Consider the following 21090-nt stretch of genomic DNA (forward strand, 5'->3'; position numbering starts at 1 on the left):
CAAACAATAAATGCTGGAGAGGATGTGGAGAAAAGGGAACAGTCTTTCACTGTTGGTGGGAACATAAGTTGATACAGCCACTATGGAGAAGAGTATGGAGATTCCCTAAAAAGCTAGGATTAAAACTACCATATGACCCAGCAATCCCAAGAATGGGCATATAGCCTGTTGTTGTTGTTCAGTCACTAAGTCATGTCCAACTCTTTGTGAACCCATGAACTGCAGCATGCCAAGCTCCTCTGTCCTTCACTATCTCCCTGTGTTTACTCAGTCTCATGTCCATTGAGTCAGTGATGTCATCCAACCATCTTATCCTCTGTCCCCACCTTCTCCTGTTACCAGCATCAGGGTCTTTTCCAATGAGTCAGCCCTTTGCATCAGGTAGCCAAAGTACTGGAGCTTTAGCCTCAGCATCAGTCCTTCCAATGAATATTCAGGGTTGGTTTCCTTTAGGACTGACAGATTTGATTTCCTTGCTGTCCAGGGGAGTCTCAAGAGTCTTCTCCAGCACCACAGTTTGAAAGCATTAATTCTTCAGCCCTCAGCCTTCTTTATGATACAACTCTCACATTCATACGTGACTACTGGAAAAAACATAGCTTTGACTATACAGATCTTTTTTGGCAAGGTGATGTCTCTGCTTTTTAATACACTGTCTAGGTTTGTCATAGCTTTTCTGAGGAACAAGCATCATCTTTTATTTTTGTGGCTGCAGTCACTCTCCACAGGGATTTTGAATTCCAAGAAAATAAAATCTGTTACTGTTTCTACTTTTTCGCTATTTATTTGCCATGAAGTGATGGGACTGGATGGGCTTTCCATGTGGAAGTAGTGGTAAAGAACCTGCCTGCCAATGCATGAGATGTGAGACATGGGTTCCATCCATGCATCAGGAAGATCCCCTGGAGGAGGGCATTGCAATCCACTCCAGTATTCTTGTCTGGAGAATCCCATGGAAAGAGGAGCCTGGTAGGCTAAAGTCCAAAGAGTTGTACAGAGTCAGCCACAACTGAAGCGACTTAGCACACACACACAATGGGACCAGATGCCAAAGACGAGCAGTGGGACAACCAGTGCACTGGGCATGTTGTACAGTTACATGGAGCAGCTGAAAGGCATGTTCCTGAGAGTCAGGCCTGAAAAACTGGATGTCTACTGGAGAAGAATGGCAAACCACTTCAGTATTCTTGCCTTGAGAACTCCATGAATATGATGAAAAGGGCATATATGCTGGAAAAATCATAATTGAAAAAGGCCCATGTACCCCAATGTTCATAGCAGCACTATTTACATAGCTAGGACATGAAAGCAACTCATATGTTCATAGATCTATGAATGGATAAAGAATTTGTGGTATATATATTCAATGCAGTATTACTCAGCCATAAAAAATAACACATTTGAGTCAGTTCTAGTGAGGTGGATGAACCTAGAGCTTGTCATACAGAGTGAAATAATTCAGAAAGAGAAAAACCAAATATGGTATATTAATGCACATATAAGGAATCTAGAATAATGACATTGATTAACCTATTTGCAGAGAAGGAATGGAGACACATATGTAGAGAATAAACCTGTAGACACAGTGGGGAAGGAAAGAGTAGTATGGATAGAGAAAGTAGCATAGACGTATATACACTACCATGTGTAAAATAGATAGTTGGTGAGAATTTGCTGTTTAACACGGGGAGCCCAGCTATGCACTCTGTGGTTATCTAGAGGGGTGGGATGAGGGAGAGGATGGAGGCTAAAGAGGAAGGTGATATAAATATAATTTGGCTTATTTGTATTGTTGTATAGCAGAAACCATCACAATATTGTAAAGCAATTTTCCTCCAATTAAAAATAAATTAAAAAATAAAATCCCATTAAAACACAATAAATGAGGTCTAAAAATTCAATCACATAAAATTAAAATTATACTATTGGGAATTTTGATGACAAGCAATATTTTTTAGTCATTTTTTATTGTCACAAAAGAAAAATTTTTAAAAATCAATTGCTATACTGCAGACAAGTAAATAAATTTTGATATTTGGCAAAACTAATACAATTATGTAAAGTTTAAAAATAAAATAAAATAAAATTAAAAAAAAAAAAGTCCTCAAAGATCAGGTATCATTCACTTCCTAACAGAATCTCTCTCCATCATGAAGGAGAAACTTTAACTTATTTATGTTCTCTTGAGAATGTTGGACTGGCGTACAGGAGCTGGGAGCTAGTGTCAATCATCATATACTGCTTTCTGTTTTCCTAGCATTTCAGTGTAAGCATCAAATTAATTTTACATCCAAACCATGGGCATCAGTATAAAATTATCACCAATTTATTTTCTTAGAACAGTCCTTTAAAGTGGAATCAACTCTTGGTTTTCCTTCCTTTTTTCTGAGGAAATATAATGATAATGTGTGTGTGCATGCTCAGTCACTTCAGGCGTGTCCAACTCTTTGTGACTCTATGGACTGTAGCCTGCCAGGCTTCTCTGTTCATGGCATTTCTTAGGCAAGAATAGTGGAATGGGTTGCCATGCCCTCCTCCACAGGATCTTCTTGACCCAGGGATTCAACTCAAGTCTCCTGTGTTTCCTGTATTGGAGGCAGATTCTTTACCTCTTGAGCCACCTGGGAAGCCCTACAATAATATACAGTAGGAAACCCCTCAAACATGGCTGAAGAAGTGTACGGATAAAGCAAATGCTGCAAAAATCAGTAAAAGAAAGTAAAGAATTTCTTCTGCCGCTAATATTGGATTTGTAATTTGAGCACAATGATATTTTCTCTCAAATAAAAGTACTTAAATACCCTCAAAAAACGTTTGGGGACAAATTCTTTGTTTTCACTTCACATGGTTTCACACTCGATAGAAAGTGACTAATATAATGAAAAATATCTATGAGATGATAAGTTTCTTTATCATAATAAGCATACCTTAATAAAATGGCTTAGGAAATGGAGAATTATAATGATTTAGTGTGCTAAATATGACTAACAAGGTAAACGCCAACTATTAAAATTTATGAAGCTTTAATAATAACTTTCAGAGAAGCATGATACATTGAATATTTATATAGTTAGGCTTTCCTTTACACAGCAACTAATAATTGGAAAAAGTTTATGAATAATCCTTATTTACTCATTCTAGATTCATGGTAACTAAATTCAACAAGCTGTTTCCTAGGCTAGAATAATCATTTTTATTAATAATTATTTAATTTCCTTCTTTTAATATATCATGATAAAACTGATAACTAAAGACAGATGATTTGCCTAATTTTCCAAAGTGAATTGAAAATCTAGGATTAAGATGCCTTTTCTCTGAATTTCTGATGAAATAATCTCAGGCCCAAATCTGTTAAAGCAACTGCCATTTCGTAAGTGTCATCATGTTATTAATTAAAGTTGAAAACAAGCTGGTTTCAAAAGCCAGACATATTTAAGCTTACCCTGAGGACGGTTAGCTTTTTTGCGAGCACCAAGCCGTCGTGCTTCATCTTCTGAGTCAAGATCGTGTCTTTCATTGTCAGATACAATCTTGTGCTCTTTTTCACTGTCAGACTTTATGAAGTATTTCTCCCTTTTTTCATTCATTTGAAGTCTCTCATGTTCAGAGTGCAATAGAGACTGTTCCACCTCCATTATGTGTATATGTCTTCCATTTTCAAATTCATTTTGATATCTTTCATTTTCAAAATCTGTTCTATGTTTTTCAGAATCAGAATCTATTTGATGTTTTACAAACTTATCCCAATGCTTTTGAAGGTCATCTTGACATCTTCCAGAACTACCCTGAAGTCTTGAAGATCTGTGTTGGTATTTTATAGAGCTGTCCCAGCATCTACCACAGTCAAAGTTCAACTGTTGTCTTTCAGAGCCAGGCAGGTATCTTTCATATTCATACCTGAGGTCCATCCAGAATCTTTCCAATTCAGAGGCTCTTTGGCAATCTTCAGCCTTCATTATGGGATTCACTGAATCAGAGCTCATATCCAGGCTTTCAGAATCCAAGTCCACTGTGTGTCTTACAGACCAAGAATCTACATAGTACCTCTCAGTTTCAGTGCTCAACTGGAATGTGTTAGCATTCATGAGGCATTTCACAGAGGCTGAGGTTAGCTCATATCTTGTTGAGTCTGAATCCATCCTACATGGTTCAAAGTTAGAGTCCATTATATGTCTCTCAGATCTAATCTTCTCCTGGTGTTTTCCTTCCTCCATCAGATATATCCCAGATGCAGAGCCTGAGTCTACTGCATCCCTTTCAATGTATGAGTCCACCACATATCTCTCAGACGCAGAGATTAGCCAGTGTTGTTCAGTCTCCATTAATCTTTTTTCAGACTCCATGAAGCATTTTATAGAATCTGAGGCCATCTGGCATTTTTCTGCCTTCAGCAGGTGTTTCACAGATGCAGAAGCTATGGGGTATTTTTTTGAGTCTGAGTCTATCCTGGGTCTTTCATTGTAAGAAGCCATCACATATTTTTCAGAATCAGAGTCTGCCAAGCTTTTTTCTGAATCTGGGTTCATACAGCGTTTCAGAGGGCCAAATTCCAGCTGGCATTGTTCAACTCCAATTAGGTGTTGCTCTAGGTTTGATGCTATGTGGAATTTTTCTGCTTCTAGCAGGTGTTTCTGAGAGTCTGGGTCCATGGGACAATTTTCTGAATCTGAGTCCATTCCCCATGTTACTGAGTCAGAGTCTTTTGAGTGCTGTTCTAAGTCAGAGTCCATACCTCTGTCAGAGTCAGAATCAATCACACAGCTTTCAGAGCCAGAAGTCAGCAGAGGGGCATCACTTTCAATTATCGTTAGGTCTTGGAGATTTTTATAGTCAAAATAACTGGTTGAATTGTCAGAAACTTTTGTATCAGAAACTTCTGTTTCAGATGTGCTTCCTTCATCATGTGGCATGACAACTGCTCCTTCATTACTTAAAGAAAAGACAAATATGAATACTTAAAAAATATTCATCAAATATGTTGGAAAATACATTATTTCTCTGTTGAAAAGTCTTCTGTAGGAGAATATTATAAAGTACATATTCTTATCAGGTTTTAGAAAGCGTGTGGCATCATTATGCTTCTTGTGAACAAATCAGAAGAAAATCAGTGTAGGTAGATTTTACATTCACTTGCATTTACCTTCATATTAACTGTTTTCCAGTGTACCTGAAAGTACTCACCTGAATATGATACTTCCTTGCAATATACTATTCTCTTGTCCTTATCCAGTCAGTGCATCATTATTTTGAAAACTGAATATTATGCTAAAATATGGTAGAAGAATTACTAATTCTATATTCTACTCCAAGTTAAGATTACATGTATATAGACTTGATTATCAGTGAAACTTACCTTTGGGTGCAGAGGCTTTCTAGAGAAAAATATCCAAATCTATTAGGTACTGTTTCATTTGGAAGGGGCACATCTTGAAGGTGAAATATACGTTCAATGGGTGAATTAGTTGCAGTTATTGGCTGCAAAGCAAAATAAATCATAAACAAAGTTACAATTTCTTAGTTACATTTAATGTGAAACATAGCACATTTAGGTATTTTGATTGTGGGAACAGTGTCACTTCATTATCTGCACTTATGTTTAAGGGAAAGGTATAATGAAAACATTTTTCAAAATAAAACTTCAGAAATAGCATTTAAGTATAAAAGGAAATATGCTAGATACATTGTGAGATATCTTCTTAGCCTCTACTTTTCCATAAACTAATGTCCATCCCCAAATGCCTCATTGGCGCTATGTTGCCTTGGAGTAATTGGCGTTTGACACAAATTGGGGCAATAAGATTTTTTTTCCTGCAGAGTTATAGTTAAAATTCAGAATAGTTCTTTTTTTTTTTTTCCTTCTGGTTGCTTGAAATAAGGACAGGCAATCAGGGGCAGTATGAAGAAGTAATGTCTGGCATATCCTTAGAGAACTAAAAAAAAAAAAAAGTGTAGAGAGTGTAAATAATAAAATATCAATACATTAAGGAAGTAGAAACAAAGGATCATATGCCTCTAGAGAAACAGATGGATATATTTTCTACCTGAGCTCTTAATTCCAGTTCCTACTAAGTATTAATTTTACTTTCTTCCCTTGAGCTCTCTAAGGTAATCAAGATCCTTGACTTAATGTTTTTTACCATTTTTCCTTTTTAAAAAATTAATTGATTTATTTTAATTGGAGGCTAATTACTTTACAATATTGTGGTGGTTTTGGCCATACATTGACATGAATCAGTCATATTCTGATTGATTATGATGGAGGTGTACATGTGTCCTCCATCCCAAATTCCCCACCCACCTCCCTCCCCATCCCATCCCTCTGGGTTGTCCCAGTACATCAGCTTTGAGTGCCCTATTTCATGCATCAAACTTAGACTGGTGATCTATTTCACATATGGTATTATACATGTTTCAATGATATTGTCTCAAATCATCCCACCCTCACCTTCTCCCACAGAGTCCAAAAGTCTGTTCTTTGTCTCTGTGTCTCTTTTGCTGTCTCGCATATAGGGTCATCATTACCATCTTTCTAAATTCCATATATATGCGTTAATATACTATATTGATGTTATTCTTTCTGACTTATTTCACTCTGTATAATAGGCTCCAGTTTCATCCATCTCATTAGAACTGATTCAAATGCATTCTTTTCAATAGCTGAGTAATATTCCATTGTGTATATGTACCAAAGCTTTCTTATCCATTCATCTGCCGATGGACATCTAGGTTGCTTCCATGTCCTGGCTATTGTAAACAATATGTCGATGAACATTGGGGGACACGTGTCTCTTTCAAATCTGGTTTCTGTATGCCCAGCAGTGGGATTGCTAGGTCGTATGGCAGTTCTATTTCCAGTTTTTTTAAGGAATCTCCACACTGTTCTCCATAGTGGCTGTACTAGTTTGCATTCTTCCCAACAGTGCCCGCTCCAGCATTTATTGTTTGTGGATTTTTTGATAGCAGCCATTCTGACCAGCGTGAGATGGTACCGCATTGTGGTTTTGATTTGCATTTCTCTGATAATGAGTGATTTTGAGCATCCTTTCATGTGTTTGTTAGCCATCTGTATGTCTTCTTTGGAGAACTGTCTGTTTAGTTCTTTGGCCCATTTTTTGTTCAAGCCAGTATGAGTGGGGATCTGTTCCTTGAGAGAATAGCATTGAAATATATACATTACCATATGTAAAATAGAAGAAAAGTGCAAGTTCGATGCATGAAGCAGGGCACCCAAAGCTGGTACCCTGGGATAATCCAGAGGGATAAGGTGGGGAGAGAAGTGGGGGGTTCAGGATGGGGGGTTCATATGTATTCCTGCAGCTGATTCATGGTGATATATGGCAAAAATCATCACAATATCATGAAGTAACTATCCTCCAATTAAAATTAATTAATTAAAAAAATAATTCTAGAAGAAGAAAACAAAACAATGAAAAGGTCCTTCATAAGACATCAAAATTGTTGTTAATATATTATTGTTAACCTCAAAGTAGAACATACATAATAAATGAGACTTAGGTGAAGAAGTAGTCCAAGAAAAGGAAAAAAGAAGAGTTGAAAAATGATCAAAAAATAATTTTATCTATGTAAAGAGATATATTCCATCTTCCAACAAAACTTAAGTAAAAAATAATGGATTTAAACAACGTGTTATTTAAATACAATATAAGAAAAAAATACTCAAGTTTTAAAATACTATAGAATTAATTATAGTAACATTTTTGTAATCTCCTATTCCAGTCAGTAATTGTGAGACTCAAATTAGATAGTATTTAAGAGAAAACACTAATTCAAAATAAAAGATAAAGACAAATAATGTAAATTATTAACAGATATTAAAAAGATGGGTGGTTTTATTTATAAAGCAAAAGTATGAGAAATTTTGAAACTTCCACATCTTAGGTGAGGTATATAGCAAACAATTTTCATGTGCTTCTAAACACTGATCTATAAGTGCAAATACTCAGAACTACTTTGACTCCTATTCTCAAATCACAGTAATGGATTTCAATTATGATTGTTCTGTCACTAGTTTTCATTATTTTGAAAGTCAAGACAAAAAGGGTTAGGGAAAGTACAGCAAATTTTATTCAATTAGACATTATCTAAATTTAAACAAATAATATCTGCCTTCATAGGTTGATAACTAACATCTTGTCATGTATATGATTTATTAGTATACCTAGTCTCCTGAGGAAATATATACATCATGCTTCTACACTTTCCAAAAGAACATTGTACTATGTTAAGGAAAAATCTGGCATAAAACACCTAAAATGACCTATATTATACTCCATATATAGCTTTTCCCCTCCAAAATCAGGTTTTTTTAAAAAAGTAAAAACTGGGAGGAGGGTTCAGGATGGGGAACACGTGTATACCTGTGGTGGATTCATTTTGATATTTGGCAAAACTAATACAATTATGTAAAGTTTAAAAATAAAATAAAATTAAAACAAAAACAAACAAACAAAAAAGTAAAAACCATCATGGTTAATATTTAATAAAATTACATGAAAAAAATCATAATCTGTGATATGCACAGTATTAAGTATTTTAGGACTTAAGTAAGGAGTTTAAATGGAGAAGGCAATGGCAACCCACTCCAGTACTCTTGCCTGGAAAATCCCATGGACGGAGGAGCCTGGTGGGCTGCAGTCCATGGGGTCGCTAAGAGTCGGACACGACTGAGCGACTTCACTTTACTTTTCACTTTCATGCTTTGGAGAAGGAAATGGCAACCCACTCCAGTATTCTTGCCTGGAGAATCTCAGGGACTGGGGAGCCTGGTGGGCTGCCGTCTATGGGATCACACAGAGTCGGACATGACTGAAGTGACTTAGCAGCAGCAGCAGCAGCAAGGAGTTTAAAGGGAATAGGGAGAGAGCATGGCAAGGAACCCCTTTATTTTTTAAAGGAATCTGACTCTTCAATGGAGTTTGACTCTTCAGTGGTCTGTTTGAAAAGTAGCTCCATCATTGTACATTGTACATTTCACTAGAGGCTTACTTTGGGAAAGCATCACTACTAAGATTTCCCAATTACAATTTAAAGTCAAGGAAATAAGTTATAATATCCAAGTATTTTCAACAGGCACTCTAAGTCTAGCCCAGTTTAAGATGACACGAGCAAGATGAGGGACTAACAAACTATTCCCATGGGTCAAATCTAGCTCACCATGTTTTTGTATGGCCTAAGAGCAACAGAAATTTTTCACATTTTATATAAAAAGGTAAAATGTAACATCCATTATCTCATCAGTGAGAATAATTTTTTCAACAGTTGAGAACATTGTGTATTTGACCTGGTAAGCAACAGATATTTAAGGTTTAGTCTTTTACAGAAAAAGTTTGCCATTCTCTGTACTAGATGAATTCCAAGGACTTTCTGATTGAGTCCAAGAGCCTACACTTTTAAGCAAAATAAAAGTATTAGCAATAAGAATGCTAACAGAATTATGGAAAAAAAATACACACAGAATTTTAACAAGTAGTTAGAAAATAATAAAGGAACCAGTCAGAACTGAAGAGTATATTAACGGAAAGGAAAGAATAGACAAGAATGAATTAACAACATACTAGGTGACACTGAGAAATGAATGAGATCTGGAATATAGAAAAATGGAAATCACTCCTTTAGAACAGCAATAAGAAAAACAAATTAAAAAATGAGAACCATTTACAGGAACTCTGAAAAAACATTCAGTGTACCAACATTTGCTTTATATGGGTTCCAGAAAGAGAAGAGAGAGAGAAAAGGATCAAAAATATATTTGGTGAAACTATAGCTGAAAAGTTCCCAAACCTGAAAGAGGAAACATATATCTATATACAGGAAGAACAGAGAGTCCCAAACATAATGAACCCATACCAAGACATAACATAACCAAAATGCCAAAAGTTACAGATTAAGAGATAATTTTGAAGGCATCTAGAGAAAAATAAAGTCATATACAAAGTAATCCACATATGGTTATCAGCTGCTTTTTTTGAAGAAATTTTGGAGGACAGAAGGCAATGGCATGATACATTCAAAGTGCTGAAAGAAGCAACCCAGGATAATCTACCTAGCAAGATTATCATTTATATTTGAAAGAGAGATAAAAAAAACTTATAGAATAAGCAAAAATCTAAAAGAGCTCATCAATGAAGAATGATGGAATAAATATGAAGATGTAAAATATGACACCAAAAACATGTAGGGTGAAATAAAAATGTATAACTTTTAGAGTGCTTGAACTTAAATGGCTAGTAATTAAAAACATGCAAATCCAGTTATGTTGTTGTTGTTTAGTCACTAAGTCATGCCCAACTCGTTTGTGACATCATGGACTGTAGTCCACCAGGCTCCTCTGTCCACGGGATTTCCCAGGCAAGAATACTGAAGTGGGTTGCCATTTTCTTCTCCAGGGAATCTTCCCAACTAGGGATTGAATCCATGGCTCCTGCACAGGCAGGTGGATTCTTTACCACTGAGCCACCAGGTAAGTCATAGATATACTAATAAGTCAATATATATGAGCCCAATGGTAACTGCATATCAAATACAGAAAAACTAAAGAGAAAGGAACACAAGGGAAGAAAATAAAAGGAGACAAAAAGAACAGAGATGAACTACAAAAGCAAACAAAAACACAAGTAACAAAATGACAAAAATTACATGTCTACCAATAATCACTTTACATGTCAATAGACTAAATGTTCTAATCAAAATATATAGGATGAATGACTGGATAAAAAACAAAGATCAACCAATATGCAGCTCCCAAGAGATTCACTTCAGAGCTAAGGTCACACACAGACTGAAAGTGAGGGTATGGAAAAAGATGTTTTAAGAAAATGGAAGTGATAAGAAAGTAGGGATAAGTAACTCTTGATTAGACAAAATAGAGTTTAAAACAAAATCTACAGAAAGAAGGGTATAATGATAAGAGGGTTAACACAAGAAGAGAATGTAACAGTCATTAACACATATGCAACTAATATAAGAAAACCTAAATATATAAAGTAAATATTAGCAGATATAAAGGGGAAAATTGACAGTAATACAAAAATAGTAGGGAACTTTAACATCCCATTTATATCAATGGACAGATTATCCTGACAGAAAATAAGGAAATAATAGTCTTAAATGACCAGTGCGTTTTCTTGGCAAAACTTTATTAGCCTTTGCCCTGCTTCATTCTGTACTGCAAGGCCAAATTTACCAGTTACTCCAGGTATTTCTTGAATTCCTATTTTGCATTCCAGTCCCCTATAAAGAAAAGGATATCTTTTATTGGTGTTAGTTCTAGGTCTTGTAGGTCTTCATAGAACCATTCAACTTCAGATTCTTCAACATTACTGGTTGGGGCATAGACTTGGATTAGTAAGATATTGAATGGTTTGCCCTGTAAATGAGCAGAGATCATTCTATCATTTTTGAGATTGCATCCAAGTACTGCATTTCAGACTCTTTTGTTGACTATGATGGCCACTCTATTTCTTCTGTATAGAGAAGCTCTATATAGTCAGCAAAAACAAGATGGGGAGCTGACTGTGGCTCAGGCCATGATATCCTTATTGCCAAATTCAGACTGAAATTGAAGAAAGTAGGGAAAACCACTAGATCATTCAGGTATATCCTAAATCAAATCCCTTATGATTATACAGTGGAAGTGAGAAATAGATTCAAGAGATTAAATCTGATAGACAGAGTGCATGGAGAAGTATGGACAGAGGTTCATGTAACTACGGGAAGCAGGGATCAAGACTATCCCCAAGAAAAAGAAATGCAAAAAAGCAAAATGATTGTCTGAGGAGGTCTTACAAACAGCTGTGAAAAGAAGAGAAGCAAAAGGCAAAGGAGAAAAGGAAAGATATACCCATCTGAATGCAGAGTTTCAAAGAATAGTAAGGAGAAATAAGAAAGCCTTCCTCAGTGATCAATGCAAAGAAATAGAGGAAAACAATAAAATGGGAAAGACTAGAGATCTCTTCAAGAAAAGTAGAAATCCCAAGGAAACATTTCATGCAAAGATGGGCACAATAAAGGACAGAAATAGTATGGACTTAACAGAAGCAGAAGATATTAAGAAGAGGTGGCAAGAATACACAGAAGAACTGTACAAAAAAGATCTTCATGACCCAGATAATCACAATGGTGTGATCACTCACCTGGAACCAGACATCCTGGAATGTGAAGTCAAGTGGGCCTTAGGAAGCATCACTATGAACAAAGCTAGTGGAGGTGATGGAATTCCAGTTGAGCTATTTCAAATCCTGAAAAATGATGCTGTGAAGGTGCTGCGTTCAATATCCCAACAAATTTGGAAAACTCAGCAGTGGCCACAGGACTGGAAAAGATCAGTTTTCATTTCAATCCTGAAGAAAGGCAATGCCAAAGAAAGTCCAAACTACAGCACAATTGCACTCATCTCACACACTATCAAAATAATGCTCAAAATTCTTCAAGCCAGGGCTCAACAGTACATGACCCGTGAACTTACAGAGGTTCATGCTAGATTTAGAAAACGCAGAGGAACCAGAGAACAACTTGCAAACATCCGTTGGATCATCAAAAAAAGCAAGAGAGTTTCAGATAAACATCTACTTCTGCTTTATTGACTATGCAAAACCTTTGACTCTGTGGATCACAATAAACTGTGGAAAATTCTGAAAGAGATGGGAATACCAGACCACTTGATCTGCCTCTTGACAAATCTGTATGCAGGTCAGGAAGCAACAGTTAGAACTGGACATGGAACAACAGACTGGTTCCAAATTGGGAAAGGAGTACATCAAGGCTGTATATTGTCATATTGCTTATTTAACTTATACGTAGAGTACATAATGAGAAATGCTGGGCTAGATGAAGCACAAGCTGGAATCAGGATTGCTGGGAGGAAATATTAATAAACTCAGTTATGCAGATAACACCATCCTTATGGCAGAAACTGTAGAAGAACTAAAGTTCCTCTTGATGAAACTGAAATAGAGTGAAAAATCTGGGGTAAAACTCAACATTCAGGAAACTAAAGTCATGGCATCTGGTCCCATCACTTCATGGAAAATAGATGGAGAAGCAATGGAAACAGTGAAAGAGTTTATTTTTGGGAGCTCCAAAATCACTGCAGATGGTTACTGCAGCCATGAAATTGAAAGACACTTGCTCCTTGGAAGAAAAGTTATGACCAACCTAGATAGCATATTACAAAGCAAAGACATTACTTTGCCAACAAAGTCCGTATAGTCAAAGCTACCGTTTTTCCAGTAGTCATGTATGGATGTGAGATCTGGACTATAAAGAAAGCTGAGTGCCAAAGAATTGATGTTTTTTAACTGTGGTGTTGGAGAAGGCTCTTGAGAGTCCCTTGGACTGCAAGGCGATCCAACCAGTCCATCCTAAAGGAAATCAGTTCTGAATATTCAGTGAAAGGACTGAGGCTGAAGCTGAAACTCCAATACTTTGGCAACCTTATGCAAAGAACTGACTCACTAGAAAAGTCCCTGATGCTGGGAAAGTTTGAAGGTGTTAGGAGAAGGGGATGACAGAGGATGAGATGGTTGGATGCCATCACTGACTCAATGGATGTGAGTTTGAGTAAACTCCTGGAGTTGGTGATGGACAGGGAGGCCTGGCATGCTGCAGTCCATGGGCTGGCAAAGAGTCAGACATGATTGAGCTATTGAGCTGAACTGAGCCTTAAATGATAAATTCGACCAGTTGGATCAGATATTTATTATCTACAGGATATTCCATCTCAAAATAGCAGAATATAAACTCTTTTCAAGTGTACACAAAATGTTCATCAGGATAGATGACATGTTTAGTAACAAAAGAAATCTCAACAAGGTCAAGAGGACAGACGTTATATCAAGTTTAGATTTTCCAACTACAATGGTATGAAATTCGAAATCAATCACAGGAAGGAAACTGGAAAAAACAAAACATGGAGACTAAACATGCTACTAAAATATCAGTTTGTTAATGATGAAATCAAAGATCATTTCACAATATACCTCGAGACAAATGAAAAAGGAAAAATAACTTTCCAAAATCTATGTGATGCAAGAAAAGAAGTTCTAGTGATATAGGCCTACGTTAGGAAAGAAGAAAAATCTCAAACAGCTTAACATACCACCTAAAGGAATTAGGAAAAAAAAAAAAAAGTTAGCAGAAAGAAGAAAACAGTAAAGATCAGAGAGGAAATAATAAAATAGAAAAATAATAGAACCAAAGAACAATGAAACCATTCGATCTTTTTGGAAAATAACAAAAGTGCCAAACCCTTAGCTAGTCTCATGAAGAAGAGAGAGCAGTAAAATAATCCAAATAAGAAATACATAAGAATAATCAAATACTAATACCACAGAGGTATAAAAACTCATAAGAGAGTACTATGAATGGTTATATGCCAACACATTGGACAAACTAGAAGAAATGGACAAATTTCTAGAATTATACAACCTGACAAGACAGAGTCAAGAAGAAACAGGCAATTAGAGCAGACTGTTCACTAGTAGTCATACTGGATTCGTAATATATAATTCCATCAGAAAAAAGTTAAGGACTGAGCAGCTTCAGAGAGGAACTCTACCAAACATAAAAGGAAACACTAATATCTTTCTTCAAGCCATTCCAAAAAATTGAAGCAGTGGAAACACGCCGAAATTCACCTTATGAAGTCACCGTTACCTTGCTATCAAAATAAGAAAAAGACACTAGGAAAAAAAAAAAAAAGAAAGAAAGAAAACTACAGGTCAATGTCTTTGATGAATACAAATGAAAGAACCTTAAAAATATTAACAAACTGAATCCAAAAATATATAAAAATTATTATATAATCAAGTTGCATTAATTTCAGAGTCACAAGGACAGCTAAACATTTGTAAATCAAGCAATGTGATACACTACTTTAACAAATTGAAGAATAAAAATCCTATGATCACCTCAATAGATGTCAAAAAAGCTTTTGACAAAATTCAACTCTGATATATAATAAAAACTCTCATTGATGTTGTTATTGGTAATATGATAAAAACACTCATTAATGTCTCAGCCTAAAAGGCCATTTATGAAACACCTACATCTAATATCATACTCAATGGTGAAAAGATTTCATCACTTCCTATAAAATCAGGTAAAAGATAAGGATGCTGGTATTTTCATTTAACATATTATTGGAAATCTCAGCTACAGCAGTCAGATAAGAAAAAGCAATAAAATACATTCCAAATTGGAAAGGAATAAGTAAAACTGTCATTATTTTCAGATAACATGATACTATATACAGAAAACTTTAAAATCTCCACCAAAACCCTATTGAAACTAATAAATGAATCCAGTAATGCTATAGGATACATGATTAATATACAAAATTTGTTGCTTTTCTATCACTAATAATGAACTATCAGAAAGATAATACAAGAAAATAATACCTTTTACAACTGCATCAAAAATGATAAAAAATAAACTAGGAATAAATTTAATCAAGGAATTGAAAGACATATACTCTGAAAGCTATAAAATATTTGTGAAAGAAATTGAATATTATACATGCAAATGGAAAGATATCATATATTCATGGATTAGAAGAATTAATGTTGTTAAAATGGCCATAGTACACAAAGTAATCTACACAAATAATGCTATCTCTACCAAAAACCCACGACATTTTTTTCCCACAGAACTAGAACAAAGAGTTCCTAAAATTTGTATAGATCACAAATGATCCCAAATATTCAAAGGAATCTTGAGAAAAAGGAACAAATTTGGGGGGATATCATGCTGTCTGACTTCAGATTATAATACAAAGCTACAGTAATCAAAATAATATCATACTGACACAAAAATCTACACACAGATCAATGGAACAGAATAGACCACCTTGAAATAAACCCATGAACTTATGGTCAAATAATATGACAATGGAAGGAAGGTTATACAATGGGAAAAGATAGTCTTTTCAATAAGTGTTGCTGGGAATAGTGGACAGCTATGTGCAAAAGAATGAAATTAGAACATTTTCCACACCATATACAAAAATAAAATCGAGATGGTTAGGATGAGAAGAAACTCAAACAGTAGTAAACTGTTGGTGAGAATGTAAATTGGTGCAGTCACAATGGAAAATAGAATGGAGTCTATTCCAAAACTAAAACAGAACTATCATGTACTAAGTCGCTTCAGTTGTTTCTGACTCTTTGTGACCCTATGGACTAGAGCCTGCCAGGATCCTTGGCCCATGGGGTTCTCCAGGCAAGAATACTGCAATGGGTTGCCATGTTCTCCTCCAGGGGATCTTCCCAACTCAGGGATTGAACCCAAGTCTCTTATGTCACCTGCATTGGCAGGTGGGCTCTTTACCACGGATGCCACCTGGGAAACTGCAGAACTATCATATGATCTGGCAATTCTGTTTCTGAGTTTACATCAATGGAAACAAAGACAGTAATTCAAAAAGACACATGTACCCCAGTGTTCATAGCAGCAACATTTAAAATAGCCAAGATATAGAAGTAACAGATGAATCAAAAAAGTTGTGAGATTATATACATATATAATTACATATATGTAAATATATACATATATACATAATTAATATGTGGGCTTCCTTGATGGGTCAGTGCAGGTTTGACTCTGTGTTAGGAAGATCCCCTGAAGAAGGAAATGGCAATCCATTCCAGCATTCTTGTCTGGGAAATCTGATGGGCAGAGGAGCTTGGCAGGTGACAGTTCATGGGGTTGCAAGAGTCAGACACAACTTACTGACTAAAGAACAACATAATTAATATACACATTCATAACATGTATATACATGTATATAATTATATATGTATATAATCATATATTATTTATCTGATAATATATACATATATACATAGTGGAATATTATATATATATAGCAAACTGAATTGAAAAATATATAAAAATGATCATATATCATGATCAAATTACATTAATTTCAGAGTCACAAAGACAGCTCAACATTTGTAAATCAAGCAATGTGATACACTACTTTAACAAATTGAAGAATAAAAATCCTATGATCACCCTCACTCCAGTAAAACTATATATATATATATATATATAAATCTTATATCTTCATCTGAGACACATGGACTTCCCTGTCCATCACCAACTCCTGGAGCCTACTAAAACTCATGTCCATTGAGTCAGTGATGCCATCCAACCATTTCATCCTCTGTCGTCACCTTCTCCTACCACTTTCAATCTTTCACAGCATCAGGGTCTTTTCAAATGAGTCAGTTCTTTGCATCAGGTGGCCAAAGTATTGGAGTTTCAGCATCAGTCCTTCCAATGAATATTCAGGACTGATTTCCTTTAGGATTGAGTGGTTGGATTTCCTTGCAGTCCAAGGGACTCTCAAGAATCTTCTCCAACACCACATTTCAATTCTTTTACCACATCGATTCTTTGGCGCTCAGTTTTCTTTATAGTCCAACTCTCAAATCTATACCAATAATCTTATGGAATACAAAATTACCATACAAAAATCTGTGCATTTCTACATATATATAAATGAATTATTAGAAAGAGAAATAAAGAAAACAATCCTAATATGAAACTGTAAATAAAAGCATTAGAAAGAATAAAATAATTTAGAATAAGTTTAACCAAAGAGGTGAATGATCTGTGCGTTGTAAACTGTAAGATGTTGATGAAAGAAAGTGAAGAAGACATAAATAAATGAAATGTTATTCCTTGCTCATGGATTGGAATAATTAATATCATTAAATTTCGATAGTAATCAATGCAATCTATTGATATAATGCAATCCCTATCAAAATTCAAGTGGTATTTTTTACAGAAATAGGAAAAAAAATACTAAAGCTTGCATGGAACCATAGAAGATTGCAAATAGCCAAAGCAATCTTAAGAAATAAGAACATAGGTGGAAGCATCACACTTCCTGATATCAAACTATAGTCACAAAACTATAGTAATCAAAATGGTATGATGTAAAAACACACAAATGAATGGAACAGAGTAGAGTCCAGAAATAAACCCATGTACATATGGTCAATTAATTTATGACAAAGGAGTCAAGAATAAATGATGGGGAAGGAATAGTCCCTTTAATATATAGTATTAGGAATTTTTCTTCTTATTTTTACAGTGTTGTGTTGGTTTCTTTTGCAGGTACTTTGAAATAATTTTCATGTGTCATTATAATACTTTTCTTTTTTTGCCCAGTGGGGGAAAATATATTGTTATTTCAAGGAAATACTGTTCATATTAAAATAAAAGAAATCCTTAATTTATAAAACATATATAATATTAAGAAAAGTGGACTTCCACATGCAAAGGAATGAAAATAAACCCCTTTCCTACACCAGGCACAAAAATAAATTCAAAATGGATTAAAAACTTAAATTTAATTCCTGAACTATAAAACTTCTATATAAAACACAAGGTTCAAGCACTTTGACATTAGCCTTGGCAAAGATTTTTTGGATTAGACACCAAAAGCAAAGGTAACAAAGACAAAAATTAAGTTAAATTCATCAAAATAAAAATCTTCTGAACAAAAATGGAAACCATCAACAAAAGGCAACTTATGAAAAGAGAAAATATTTGCAAATAATGTATCTAATAAGGAGTTAATATTCAAAACATATAATGCATTCATACAACTCAGTAGGCAAAAGGCAAAGAATCCAGTTTAAATATAGGCAGAATAACTGATTAGACAATTTTACAAAGACATACAGATGGCCAACAGGTATATAAAAAGGTGCTCAACATCACTAATCATCTGGGAAATGCAAATGAAAATCACGAGATGTGACTTTCAAATTAAAAAGGTGAAAATAAATGATAAAAGAAGTAATGTTGGAACATTAGAAATAAAGAATAATTGGAATATAAAATTATGGATTAAATATAAGGGTATTCATTTTCTTGACTTTTCTAAATTATGTTGATGAATGAAGTAAAAATTAGATCACTGTCTTAAGTGGTTCTCATGGTATATAGAGGAAATATTCAAGGTAATTATATTGCAAATGCAGAGGGAAAGGGAGAAAAAAAACATTTCTGTACTCCGAATTGGACAAATGGAATCAAATTAGCAATCAAAAACATAAAGATAGCAAAAATCACTACACATTTGGGAAAAAAAAGCAACACATTCATAAATGATCATTGAGTTAAAGAACAAGACTCAAAGGAAATAAAAATACAATTAACTAAATTAAAATACAACATATAAATATATGTGAGACATAGCTAAAGCAGCATTGAAGAAGGAATTTATGCCACTAAATGTTTATGTTAGAAAAGAAGTGTCAGATTAATAATCTAAACTCTTACCTCAAGGATCTAAATAAAGAAGGGCAAAATATATCCAAAGCTTGATAGGGATTGTGTTGAATCTATAGATTGCTTTGAGTAGTATACTCATCTTCACTATATTGTTTCTTCAAATCCAAGAACATGGTATATCTCTCCATCTATTTGTGTCATCTTTGATTTCTTTCATCAATTTTTTAAATATATATATGTATATATATGTATGTATGTATATATATACACACACACACACACACACACACACACATATATATATATATATATATATCTTTTGTTCTTTAGGTAAATTCATTCCTAAGTATTTTAATCTTTTCACTGCAATGGTGAATGGGATGGTTTCTTTAAGTTCTCTTTCTGTTTTCTCATTGTTAATATGCAATACTAACACAGGAATGCAAGGGATTTATGTGTATTAGTTTTATATTCTGCAACTTTACTAGAACAAATAATTTCACAATTTGTACAGAAACACAAAAAATCTTGAATAGCTAAAGCAATCTTGAGAAAGAAGAAAAGAACTGGAGCAATCAACGTACCTGACTTCAGACTACACTACAAAGCTACAGTCATCAAGACAGTATGGTACTGGCACAAAGACAGAAATATAGATCAATGGAACAAAATAGAGACCCCAGAGATAAATCCACACACCTATGGACAACTTATCTTTGACAAAGGAGGCAAAAATATACAATGGCTAAAAGATAATCTCTTTAACAAGTGATGCTGGGAAAACTGGTCAACCACTTGTAAAAGAATGAAACTAGAACACTTCCTAACACCATACACAAAAATAAACTCAAAATGGATTAAAGATCTAAATATAAGACCAGAAACTATAAAACTCTTAGGGGAAAACATAGGCAGAAGACTCTCTGACATAAATCATAGCAAGATCCTCTATGACCCACTTCCCAGAGTAATGGAAATAAAAATAAAAAATAAACAAGTGGGACCTAATTAAACTTAAAAGCTTTTGCACACGAAGGAAACAATAAGCAAGGTGAAAAGGTAGCCTTCAGAATGTGAGAAAATAATAGAAAACAAAGCAACTGACAAAGAATTAACCTCAAAAATATACAAGTAGCTCATGTAGCTCAATACGAGAAAAAATAATGACCCAGTCAAAAAATGAACCAAAGAACTAAACAGACATTTCTCCAAAGAAGACATCAGATGGCTAGCAAACACATGAAAAGAGCTCACCATCACTCATTATCACAGAAATCGTACCATCTCACACTGGTCAGAATGGCTACCATCAAAAAGTCTACAAACAATAATTGCTGGAGAGGGCGTGGAGAAAACTGTTGGTGGGAATGCAAACTAGTCCAGTCACTATAGAGAACAGTGTGGAGATTCTTTAAAAAACAGGAAACAGAACTGCCATATGACCCAGCAATCCCACTGCTGGGCACACACAGTGAGGAAACCAGAATTGAAATAGACACATGTACCCCAATGTTCATCGCAGCACTGTTTACAATAGCTAGGATATGGAAGCAACCTAGATGTCCTTTGGCAGACAAATGGGTAAGGAAGTTGTGGTAAATATACACAATGGAATATTACTCAGCTATAGAAAAAGAATGTATTTGAGACAGTTCTAATGAGGTGGATGAAACTGGAGCCTATTATACAGAGTGAAGTAAGGCAGAATGAGAAACACCAATACAGTACATTAATGCATATATATGGAATTTAGAAAGATGGATTATGACAACCCTATATGCAAGACAGCAAAAGAGACAAAGATGTAAAGAACAGACTTTTGGA

General features: G+C 34.8%; 1 protein-coding gene across 4 annotated transcripts in view; it reads right to left on the bottom strand.

Moving 5' to 3' along the window:
- LOC101903477 (uncharacterized) overlaps positions 1-21090 on the bottom strand; it is a 461195-nt gene that overhangs the window by 59378 nt on the left and 380727 nt on the right. For 3 of the 4 annotated variants that reach the window (XM_059883702.1, XM_024988550.2, XM_024988549.2), the window contains 2 exons: positions 5354-5475; positions 3443-4929 (listed from right to left, as the gene is read on the bottom strand). In XM_059883702.1, coding sequence (XP_059739685.1) covers positions 3443-4929; positions 5354-5475 — 1609 coding nt within the window. Of the gene's footprint in view, positions 1-3442; positions 4930-5353; positions 5476-12152; positions 12383-21090 lie in introns of those variants that run through there. The other variant, XM_059883703.1, reaches the window with a different exon arrangement.

The sequence above is a fragment of the Bos taurus genome, chromosome X, assembly GCF_002263795.3.
Source record: "Bos taurus isolate L1 Dominette 01449 registration number 42190680 breed Hereford chromosome X, ARS-UCD2.0, whole genome shotgun sequence".
In the NCBI taxonomy this organism is placed as follows: Eukaryota; Metazoa; Chordata; class Mammalia; order Artiodactyla; family Bovidae; genus Bos; species Bos taurus.